The sequence below is a fragment of the Phycodurus eques genome, chromosome 6 (assembly GCF_024500275.1).
Source record: "Phycodurus eques isolate BA_2022a chromosome 6, UOR_Pequ_1.1, whole genome shotgun sequence".
NCBI classification, from domain to species: domain Eukaryota; kingdom Metazoa; phylum Chordata; class Actinopteri; order Syngnathiformes; family Syngnathidae; genus Phycodurus; species Phycodurus eques.
In genome coordinates this window covers 13,525,354-13,537,758 of record NC_084530.1, presented here as the reverse complement: position 1 = coordinate 13,537,758, position 12,405 = coordinate 13,525,354, and the positions used below count along the sequence as shown (strand labels likewise).

General features: G+C 44.3%; 1 protein-coding gene across 2 annotated transcripts; it reads left to right on the top strand.

The window, feature by feature from the left end:
• The first annotated feature begins 2,365 nt into the window (after positions 1-2,365).
• On the top strand, positions 2,366-12,169 carry LOC133403898 (Kv channel-interacting protein 2-like). 2 transcript variants are annotated; one of them, XM_061679292.1, is made up of 9 exons: positions 2,366-2,578; positions 8,572-8,670; positions 8,756-8,880; positions 8,975-9,044; positions 10,043-10,113; positions 10,333-10,440; positions 10,522-10,626; positions 11,695-11,757; positions 11,835-12,169. In XM_061679292.1, exons 1-9 carry the CDS (start codon positions 2,506-2,508, stop codon positions 11,880-11,882), a joined length of 762 nt encoding a protein of 253 aa, XP_061535276.1. In that variant the 5' UTR covers positions 2,366-2,505; the 3' UTR covers positions 11,883-12,169. The 2 variants fall into 2 exon arrangements, with proteins under 2 accessions (XP_061535276.1, XP_061535275.1); XM_061679291.1 differs by having other exon boundaries at positions 11,695-12,169.
• Positions 12,170-12,405: the final 236 nt, after the last annotated feature.

Here is a 12,405-nt window from a genome sequence, read left to right as displayed (position 1 = left end):
AAAAATAAACGCTAGCCTAAAACAAAACTGTAAAAAACAAAACAATTCATTAAAAGTCCTGGATTTTGTGGAATGTGAAATATGAATTCAAATTGTCCATGCGTTCCTGTGTTCCAGAGGTTTTCCTGGCGAGAGGCCTGAAATCAGGTCATTCGAATTTCTCGAGCTTATCTTTGTCACTAGCGAAGATCTCCGCCTACCTGTCCGCTCCCGAGCCAGCGCTGTCAACAACAAACACGTGTGCTCTCACAAGTGCGTCTTCTACATGGCGGCAACTAAGAGCAAAGTGGGCAGTCTTGGCCAAATATGGACAAAGCTGATGCAAAACTGGGTCAAACAGAAGTAGCTGTCCGAGGGATCTTTTCTGGACACGCAAATGACAAAACCAAGGTGTTTTTTTTCATTGAAATTGACACTTTTATACAAAGTCCATGTTAGAGAGTCACTCTATGGAGCTCTAAGTAGCCAAAATATGGGACCTTTAAAACACGTATTACAAGGAATAAAATGTACATAGTGTTAAGTGCACAGTACTACTGTGCAATACCTTTAGTCTAAATGGTGTTCAAGAGTATAGAAAGTGTTTATTTGAGTATGGTAGCGGTTAATAGGATTGCGGGGAAGGTTTTTAATGAGAGTGGGGAGTTCATTGAGCTTTAAAATATATTTAAATAATTGAAAAATATGGTTGCTACTTTGTGAATTTCACCTATTGCGGTGGTGGTCTGAAACCTAACCTTCATATTTAGTGTATATTTCAATTGAATATCCAGGCAAAGTGTGTATTGTACAGATGTTGGTATTGTACAGGAATTGATGATATTATTTCTACTTTGTATGCTGTGTGATTATGGTCACTGCTAGTGTAGTGGTTCACTGCCCTGACGTCTATGCAGGCAGCATGCATTCAGTTCCCAGTAGAATGCAAGTGTGAATGGTTGCGTGCCCTGTGGTATACCAGTGACCAGTTCAAGGTGTGGTCTGCCTTTCGCCAAGCTAACCCTCAATCCTGATCAGGATAAGAGGGTTAGAAAATGGATGTATGTGTGTTTAAGTGCATACCAAGCCAGATGTTTTTACCGTGACAAGTCATTAATGCTGCTGAGTACTTGGAATGTTGCATTTAAGTATATCAGCCTTCTCGTCAAATTTTCATCCAGGCAAAGATTGCCCACTTTATTTCTGGTGAGCTGCCTCGATATGGCCCCTCCTCCATTTCATTGTGTGTGTCCTGGACTGTATCTCTGTGTGCACAAGACCAAACAATCCTCCTGAAGGCGTTTGGTGCTACTTTACGGTATATTTTTAAAAGTCTTTGGCATCTTCGATGTAGCACATTTGCTCACTCATTTGTCACGTGTACAGTATTTGTCTCCTGCTATCAATTTACATTGCACCCTAAAAAAGCACAACAAATACTCAGCAATGTACTGTAACTGTCCGAAGACACAGGTCATATACAAATACTGTGTTCTCTGTCTACTGTTTCCCCTCATTATTTTCTTCTCCAGGTTTGTTAAGAGTAACTGCTCTACATTCATTTAGTTGAACTTCTCTCGAACTTGAAGACTCTGGACTGCCAATTACTGACACTGCTCTCACTTTATTCACATTTTAGGCCATTTGTGTGTCCTCTGTGTCTGTCTCTGTGACTAAATGATTTTGAAAGGTTGTTCCTAAAGGTTGTGGATGTTGTGGAGCTGTGCTGGTTGACACGCCTCTGCAACACCGTGTGCTCATCGGGGACAGTGCCTCTGGATTGGCAGACTGGGGTGGTGGTCGCCCTTTCCCTCAGTTGGGAAAGGCTGGCGTGCCCTCTCCAGGTCGGGGATGAGATCCTGCCCCAAGTGGAGGAGTTCAAGTATCTTGGGGTCTTGTTCACGAGTGCGGGAAGAATGGAACGGGAGATCGACAGTCGGATCGGTACAGCGTCTGCAGTGATGCGGACTTTGTATCGGTCCGTTGTGGTAAAGAAAGAGCTAAGCCGAAAGGCGAAGCTCTCGATTTACCGGCCGATCTACGTTCCTACCCTCGCCTATGGTCACGAGCTGTTGGTCGTGACCGAAGGAACAAGATCCCGGATACAAGCGGCCCAAATGAGTTTCCTCCGCAGGGTGTCCAGGCTCATTGTCCCAATTTTTTATTTTGGCCCACCATGAATTTTGAGTTCGACACCCCTGGTATAATAGGTAACAAGTCAAGATGCTATTCATAGAGTAAATGAAACAAGTTTGTCTTTTTGCCGGACAACTGCGCGTAAATTCCCCCCTCCTCGTCCTCTTCCAGTGGTTGGACGTTAGTACGGTGTACGTTTTGAAAGTTCGTGCAGAGAGAGGAGCAGCTGGAGATTGGACGAGGAAGGAGGCAGGGGGAGGGGGAGCGGGATAATCGACATAATCGCGCTCCTCCGCACTTTGCAGCCTCGCTGATGTTTGGGAGATGAACACACACAGATTGTGTGCAGGTCCAGCGGTACTTCGGGTCCTGTAAAGGGAGGGGACAAACATGAAATCCAGGAGTGAGGACCACAGTTTGTCCGAGTCCACTGAACTGGACCGATCGTACGACCCGCTCACAGGTACGTGGATCTCATCTTGCCACATGTCACTTCAGAGTCACGGTTTGCTCCCGTTAATGAGACAATTATTCCAATCAGTCACTCCCTGCAACAAGTAGGTTTTAGACATACACGCGCTCTAGACGCAGTGCACAAACAAGGAGTTTTTTTTTGTGTGTGTCATTTTTATTTATCTCTATTTATTCTACTAAACGTGACACAAATAGCTGCCGTCTGTTATTTCTCATTGTTCAAAAGTGATGCAGTGCCGTTTCACACACTAACAAGTGGAAATGAACCTTTTTTTGAAACTTTTACAAACGGAAAATCACCAAAAATGTCACATACTGTGGATACACAGCTCAATTATGTACCTTCTGCCATAGAGTGGAAGAGCATTTAATGGTTTTCCCTGTCCCTATACGTCGCTGGCATAGATAAGATGAAGAAAATAAATAGTCATTTTCAAACCAATTATGTGAAATTGGATAACTTCGGGAGCGGCACGGTGGACGACTGGTTAGCACACCTGCTTCACAGTTCAGAGGACAGGGGTTGAAATCCCGGCCTTGCCTGTGTGGAGTTTGGATGTTCTCCCCGTGCCTGCGTGGGCTTTCTCCGGGTGTTACGGTTTCCTCCCACATCCCAAAAACATGCGTGTGAGTGCAAATGGTTGTTTGCTTATATGTGCCCTGTGATTGGCTGGCGACCGGTTCAGGGTGTACCCCGCCTCTCACCCGAAGATAGCCGGCATAGGCTCCAGCACGCGCGCCACCCTACTGTGGCTAAGCGGTTCAGAAAACAGGATGAATGGATTTGTTAAAATTTCAATTGAATAAACTGTTATTAAAAACTTTCTTTCTTTCTTGTGTGTCCATACTTTTGAGGGCACAGTGTATAACCGTGTCAATCAAAACTTTGAGGTGTAATGTCTGTCAAAGTTTCATAGAATGTCTCACAGTTCTGAGGTCTGGAGTTCGACTCCGGGCGGCGTTCTCCCAGTGTGGAGTTTGCCTGTTGTGATTGTGTGGGTTTTCTCTGAGTACCCTGGCTTCCTCCCACATTCCCCAAACATGTATGTGAGGTTCATTAAAAGCCTAAAATTGTCCATCGGTGTGTCTGTATATGTGCCCTGCAATTGGCAGGTGACTCTAGTTTAAGGCGTACCCCGCCTCTCGCCCAGAGTAAGTGACCCATGATGACCCTAATTTGGTGAAAGTGCGATAAAAAAACGGATGAATGGAAGTTTGGTACATTTCTTGTTTGTTTTGAAATACATAAATAAGAGATCACGCAGCGAGAAGCATAGAGTAATGCGGAAGGAGCACACAAGAAACCAGCTAAAAGCCTCCAGCGTCTTTTGTCATCTCCTGTGATCGTCCTGAATGTATTTGCAGTGTAATTAGATCAATGAGATGCTCTTCTCTCACCCTCAACCCCTCGACTTTTTTTACATACTTGCAAAGACAAGCACACTGAATCATTCCTCTTACATCATCCCAAAATAGACTTTGTCACCAAAAATAACCAAGTGCCTGCTCTCATACTAAATCTTTGAATAGAAGCATGCGCAACTGACTGGTTTACAGGCTATTAATATGAAGGTTTTGTTTCCTGTTTGTCTGTTTCTGCTGCTGGTCTGGTAGCCATTAGACAGAAGCTGAACCAAACAGTGAACAGGTGCATCCTCACTCCACGAGACACACAAATGGCCCTTTCTATGGACCGATGACAGAAACCCTGGCAATACACTAACGCACAATAATAATATGAATAATGATAATGATGATAATAATACTCATCATCACCGTAATGGGATTGCAGTGCACCAGCAAACCCGCGACCCCCGTAAGGATAAGCGGTTCAGAGAATGTTTAGATGGATGAATGGATTCCGGGCAAACAGTCCAGGGTGTACCCCTCCTCTTGCCCAAAGTCACCTGGCATAGACTCCATAAAATGGATGGATATTAACAGTGATCATTTAAAAATCCTCTCGTGCGTTTCTTTTGACTGGCCAATAGGAAAGTTCAGATTGAGACCAGAGGGTATGCTCCAACAACAGGGGATCGCACCCCTCAGCCTCCCCGGCAGGGTTTATTCGGGTCACACTGGGAGGAACCGACCGGAAAGTCGAATCTCCCATTCAGGAGGAGCAATGCGGTTCTTTTCCTGGCCGTGAAACGGTGGATTTTTTGCGGATGATGTGGTTCGAGCCCCAATCTTCAACTCTTGCTGAGCGTGAAGTGGTTGGGATGAAAATCAGCATCTGCAGTTCTGAGGCCGTGGTCCTCAGTCGGAAAAGGGTGGACGAAGGGGCTGGGGAGAGGGACGTCTGGGCTTCCTTGCTTTACTGACCCCGGATAAGCGGAAGAAAATGGATGCATGGATGGATGGATCATCAGTGCGAATCTTATTCCATCCATTTGGAATAATTAGTTTCAGTGTCCAAACAGTTGGCATCATAAAACCTTTGCTAACTCTACAGACAATATTTTAAGAAACGTTACTGTCATACAAGTATATGCAGAAATTAACTAGTCCAATTTGAATACTTTAGAGCCAATTCATCTTTTTTTTTTTTTTTTTTACCTGCAACTCAAGTTTATAATGAAATCAACCACTGATCTTTTTCTGTGAACAAGTGACATATGGCTAACATACTAACTTCACATTTTTACTCAGGGCTCCTTCTTGTCATGATGTCATCACATAAAGTATACATGGACTCAGATGCCAGTTAGAAAAGAATATCCAAATCTTTTGTTCACAAAAAAGCTCGATGTATTGGCTGAGGCAACAGGACTGGGAACAAAAAAGGGACGGTTCACATGACAGGATAGTTCAAAGGTCACACTCCAAAAATACAACGTACATACGTTTCACCAAAATTCTAGTTCAACTCCAAATTGCGCCACTTCGAGTTCACTGGATCTTCATGGCACTACTGCAATATGTTTAGTGTACAATTGTGTCTATTGGAGTATTTAGACGAGCAGCCACCAAAGTTGATGAGAAGCAAACTAGCCAATTGGACACATAGTTCATGCATTAGAGATGACTGACTTTGCTGACTGATCACTTTCCTGTCTAGACTCCACATGTGTCGGTGTCACTCATTGTTCCACTTTGTGTGAAGCACCTTGAAAAAGTGGGCTCATCGGAAGATGTACTAGTTTGCGCCAATGTGTGTGTGTGTGTGTGCGTGCGTGCGCATGTGTGGTTTGTGGTCATCCAGAATGTGAGTTGAATTCCTGTGAGGATTACTTTAAGCCATAATTCATTTAGCTGGCCAGAGGAAAGTCAACGGGAAAATCGGCCTGTTACTTATTTCAACATCTGTCACTATTTCTCCTTATGTTTGTTATGACCTCTCCTCTTTTGAGGGATGCTTTCTTAACTTTCACGTCGACGGCTGCTTATAGACTCTTGGATCCCTCTTGCGAGTGAAAGATTGTTGATTTGACTCCCTGTCACTGAGGTATTAAGGGGAGGCAATGATTCAATTTCACTTAATTGGTCCAAAAATGATTAACTAAATGGAGACGAGCTCATCATTATTTCAGTATACAATGATGTAATGTAAAATATGTGCCTTGGCTCAATAAAAGTTGGGAAACTTTGTCTACAAAGTAACAACTACCGCAAACTGGCAACCCTGCCGGAGCGAAAACATACAAACTACACGCAGCAAGGTGTTTAGAGGTTCAAACCCAGAAACTCAGAACTGTGAGGCAAAAGTGCTGACCACAAGCCCCGCAAATAGTTTAGAGAAATGTTGCTTTGCAGAGGTTGGAGTCCCTTGTCAAAAGTCCTTTTTTTGGGGGGGTTTTTGTGTTGTGAAGGAAGTTTAGTCCATTAACCCTCAAGACAAGACAACATAAACACGAAGCTCTTGGGTTTCATGTCTTAGTGCTTGTATTCCCATCTGCAGAATTTATGACAAAAACAAGGCTCACACTCTCGATAGACGCACTGAGCGTCAGCTCCCATTTGAATTTCTCCGCCAAGTCTACATCTTCCAACGCCGTCTTTTTATTCCCGTTTGCTGGTAAAAGAGTGGATGAGGGTCTTTGAATTGTGTCCGTCGCAGCAGCAGAGGAGAGTCTATTGATCTCCCTCAGTGGGCCGCATCCAATGATATTGACTGAAACAATCAAAGTCACCCCGAGGGCGTTCACAGGTCCAATCTCGGAGGGACGTGTTTTGGAAGCACATTTAACCACTTTGTGGACGTGAACATGCTTAAATGTGCTTGCATTGGTAAACGTGTCCGGCCTCGACATGCACCGTCAGACACATGAGCTCTTGCAGCCCTGCACTGGTTCAATACGCGTGCGTGTGCGTGTGCTGTGTGCGCGCGTGTGTTTTAATCTCATCACATTCCAGTGTGATCAATCTTCTCTTCTAAAAATAGCTACCAGTAGAAAGAATGACATCAGCAGGGAAACTGTTTTTCTTCTCTCTCTGGTTAAATGCGCTCTCAGGCAAGCGGGGAAAATAAGAAAAAAGATTGCATCATTTTGTCCTCCCATGCGCGATGAAGCGTGCTGTCCTTTTTCATTTGCTTTTCCACCCGACTGCAGCTGCCGTATATGAATGCTTGATTGACATCTCATCGGCAAACATCATCACCACATGAACCTCTCGATGAATAACAGCAGCAAACACGTGTGCAATCAGCGAGTAACATGCTCGTAAAAGCTTGTATAGTAATCCATCGCTATATCGCGGTTCACTCATTGTGGATTTCTGTTGTTGATCTGCATCAGTTACTCACCTGCACATCTTTGGTTCTGTCAGCATCGCTGGCGATTGGACTACAACGTGGCAGCAATGATTCATGTTCTCCCCCACGTGACCCTGAACAGAATATGAGGCCTCCAAGATGGATGGCTGGATGGATGTTTTTTGTGCTCATGTAAATGTGGGTACCGGCGCGTTGATCCCAGCGGTTTGAGAGGTGTCTCGAGCCGTCCGTCCCCCGGTTTGGTTGGTCAGAGCAAAACTTGTCGCAGCCAATTTCGACTTCTGTTGTGATCTGCTGTTCTGGACCCATGACTACATTTCAGCATCTCTGGTGAGCATGATGTATTTTGTTTGAACGTTGAGTTTCCCACTGACGATGTTCTCGTGGTCGTCTTCTTCACTTTGACTGCTAGTGATGCGGGCTCTCCCCCGAAATGAAACATGTCACCCACACAGGTTGGCCGCGGGTGCGAGTGGGAGAGGAGATGTGTCATCAGTCGTCCTCAGAAGTTGAACACACAACATGTTTTGTCTTGCAGAGTGCAGCAGCACTGTGCTGAACTGGCCACGGTTTGGTTTGTTGAGCAACACTGCCGCCTGCTGGCAGGATTCATCAATGCATGGTCACCTTTGCTCCTGTTCATTTATTTCATCCATCCATCCATCCATCCATTTTCTGAGCCGCTTCTCCTCAGTAGGGTCGCGGGCGTGCTGGAGCCTATCCCAGCTGTCATCGGGCAGGAGGCGGGGTACACCCTGAACTGGTTGCCAGCCAATCGCAGGGCACATACGAACAAACAACCATTCGCACTCACAGTCACGCCTACGGGCAATTTAGAGTCTCCAATGAATGCATGTTTTGGGGAAGAGGGAGGAAACCGGAGTGCCCGGAGAAAACCCACGCGGGCACGGGGAGAACATGCAAACTCCACACAGGCGGGGCCGGGGATTGAACCCGGGTCCTCAGAACTGCGAGGCTGACGCTCTAACCAGTCGGCCACCGTGCCGCCTCATTTATTTTCAAAAGAAGGGAATTGATGTGACGGATTGGTGTTCAAATGCCCAGATTTTACATTGAGTAAGTACATTTTGTGATCAAATTCAGACAAAATGATCATCCTTTCGTTATACTGTATCAACAGGATCTCCTTTTTGTGACATTTCTGTTTGGTGGTGGTGTGCCGTGAGATTTTTCTGATGTAAAATGTGCGCTTCGGCCCAATAAAGGTTAGGAAACACTGCGCTCTTCTATTCAATTCTATTCAGGTAATCCACCAAATCAAGCCACCGAACGGACCATCAAGCAGCGCTTCCTCAAATTGCTGCCCTGCTACCATTCTGGCGCCAGCCCATCCATCAATCAAAGCAAGTGTCCCTCCGTGTGCTGTTAGTCACGTGATGCCCTTTTTCTGCTGCAACGGCGTGTTTTTGTGCCACCGCGCTCGTGCAGATAGCGTGAGCGATGAGGCCGAGCTGTCGGCGGTGCGTTACCGACCCGAGGGCCTCGAACGTCTCGTGGGGCGGACCGGCTTCAGTAAGAAAGAGCTGCAGATCCTCTACAGAGGCTTCAAAAACGTGAGTCCCCGTTGGCACCATTTGCTCTCGCCTGTAACCACATTCATGTGTGAGAGAGCGAGGGGGGTCTTTATACGATATCTTCTAATTTCAGGAGTGTCCCAGTGGTGCTGTGAATGAGGAGACATTTAAAACCATCTACTCTCAATTCTTCCCTCAGGGAGGTCAGTTACAGTCTCTGCTCTTCCCCGTGCTCCAAATCTGAAGACGGTAATTACAAAGATGTGCAAAGAAAAGAACCAGACAAGCGCCGCAAAAACACACCACCGAAGTATGCAAAAAAAAAAAAAAAAAAAGTGCTCGTCCGTTGTCATTTTTAGCGTGGGAATTTGTACATTCTGCATGAGTGGGATGACATTTTTTGCTTTTATACGTGGGGTTTTCCAATCTTTTTCAGCTCAACGCCAAATTCAACAACCAGTGAGAAAGAAACCAACCAACCTTTATTTGTTGTAACAAACATGAATCATTCTGTACAGAATAGCTTACAGCTTTTACTTGAATTCAAAACCAATGTGGGAGTTTGGGGAAACTCACGGGTGTCTTAAAAATGTGTTTAAAAATCGATATTTGTATTCATTTATGTAATTAAATAATTGTTTGATTGATTTTGTTTTTGTTCATCATAAAATGGAAAATAATCCATTTTACGTCAATGTAACATTTATTTCATGAAGTCCTTGGTGAATTATAATTGAAGTACTTAACTATAAATAAGGGTTAGGGTTATTCTTTTATTCAAATGAACAATTTTACAGACGTCACATAAACATTTGAACTTCCTTTTTTCTTATCTCATTTATGATGTGGCTAACACGCCAAGTTCCTGACATGACTCGCTAGGCAACACACAGTTGTTGTTGTACAGTAATTCCACTTTCTGCAAGCCAGTTTAATTCTTTACATTCTCTTTCATGATGTTATTATACAATAGAGTCAAAAAAATGAAGGTGTTTCGGTGGGAGCTGAAACAGATTATTCCCATTCAGTTCATTTCAATGGAGAATATTGATCTGTTACACGATTAGGTTGAGCTGCGAGCTTGGTCAGGGAGCAAATTCAAGTTGTAAGTCAAGGCACCGCTGTCGTATCGAGCTCTTGCGTGTGTGACTAGAAAGTTACAAAATCTTCTTAACGCTCATATTAAGGGTTCCTTTTCCAGATGCAAGTATGTACGCGCATTTCCTGTTTGCGGCTTTCGACACTCACAACAGCGGATCTGTCAGCTTTGAGGTAAAACAATGTTGTCAAATGTTCCGTGTACAACACTTCATAACATTTCAAGACATCTACCGGTAGTTTGTGTGGAAGTAGCTCTTTATACAGACTGGTTTAAGAGAGAAACAACAATAGAGGCCACTCAGTTTAAAGTGTAACAGCAATTTAGGCTTTACTTCTCTCTTTTACATCCCCCTCTTTTTTTATTTTTTTTTATTTTTAACTTGGCTGGAGGACTTCGTCCTAAGTCTGTCCATCATCCTTAGAGGCTCCATCACAGATAAACTCAACTGGGCCTTCAACCTGTACGACCTCAACAAAGATGGCTGCATCACTCGAGAGGTGCCGGCACCCTTCACTACAAGAGTCTTTTTTTGTAAAGTGTTTTGCTAACAACTTTTGGCGATAACTTGTTTTGGTCAGGAGATGACAGACATTATGCACTCAATTTATGACATGATGGGCAAGTATACGTACCCCTGCATGAGGGACAGTGCTCCCAAGGACCACGTGGAACGCTTCTTCCAGGTTGGTCAAAAAAAAAAAAAAAAAAGAACTATTAGCCTAGTGGTTAGCACGTCGGCCTCAGAGTTCTGGGTTCGAATCCCGTGTTTGCATGTTGTCCCTGTGCTTGCGTGGGTTTTCTCGGTTTACTCTGGCTTCCTCCCACAGTCCCAAAAACATGCATATTAGTTCATTCAAAAACAACTAATAAATAATGTATCATTGTTAATCTAGCTATGCCAGCGACGTAGAGTGACGGACAGAACAATTAAATTCTCTTCTTCCACCTGTTGCCAGTCATACAACAGAATAATAGCGTCGTTATCAACTAAACAGGCCCAGGTTTCATACCGAGTAAGTACATTTTTGCGTAAAGTCAGATGAAATCATCATCCTTTTTGCAACTATACTTTTTGTGACATTGTTCTCATGTGAAATATGTGCCATGGCTCACACTGCAAGTCTAAATTGTCCATAGGTATGCATGTGAGTGTGGCTGATGTACGTCTACAGCAAAGGTCAGCAACATCGTGCCTGTGAGCACCAGTCAGCCCCCAAGGAGCATATAGGCAACCTGCAGGCCTGTTCTAAAAATAACTCACCTGTGAGTTGCAGCTATCTGTTTTATGTTGTTCATCTAAAAATAAAATAGCGCTACATTCTTATTGCTAAAATCTGTACCAACATTTCTGATTGATTATAAATAACTGAGGGATTTGTAAGCGTTTGTTGTTGTGGTGAATGAATATTCTTATGGTTTCAGTCATAAAGGGAGGGAAACCCTCACTACAATGCGGCCCGTGACAAAAATAAGTTTGACACCGCCGGTATATGTGCTTTGCGGTCGGTTGGTGTACCTCGCCTCTCGCCCAAAGCCAGCTGGGATAGGCTCCAGCTCACCTGTGCCCTTAATGAGAGCAAGCATTATAGAATATGGACATAATTCAGAAAGAAAGGGGTTTGGTGTGCAAAATGGATGATTGATTCTTTCTTAAGTCGAAATATCATCCTGTCGATAAAAGAAGTATTTTAATGACAACATGTTGTCCAGTTCTGATAAAACTGCTGTAACACTGGTGTGTCACCTTGTAGAAAATGGACACGAACAATGACGGCGTCGTCACCATCGAGGAGTTCTTGGAGACGTGCCAAAAGGTGTATATCGTTTGGAAAGAAACATTTCCAGCAATGAACGAACGACATTAAGAGCGTAACCTGTGGCTCCCTTCTAGGATGAGAACATCATGCAGTCCATGCACATGTTCGACAATGTCATCTAACGGTCGAATCCAATGAGCTGGAGCGCCACCTCAGTGCTGCAGTGTGCGCGCGCCTCACGCATGTGTGTGTGTGTGTGTGTGACACTGACATGACCTGAAGTCACTTTCTTTTTGGATATTGTGAACCTCACACTCATTAGGGTTGTATTGTGTCTGCATGGGGATGCAATGTGTTGACGTATTTTCTATTGGAACCTGATAGTGGAAGACAATAAAACCTCACGGTTATGATGTAATGACTGCTCTTCTGTCCTTCAGTATTGCGATCGAAGACTTTGGGGTTGAACCTCGGCCTTCCTGTGCGGCCCTTACACGTTCTCCCCCTCAAGACGTGACTATGCAACAATTAATTCCTCCCAAGCGGCAGATTTGGTATCGAGTGACGAATTGATTATTATGCCAATCCCTACTCATTGCTGGACACGTGTCTCCAAACCAATTTCAAAGGCGTATAGCGTTAACATTAACTTTTAAACAATGAGGATCTTTGATATACTTACGGTGGAGTACCTTATTTGTCAAA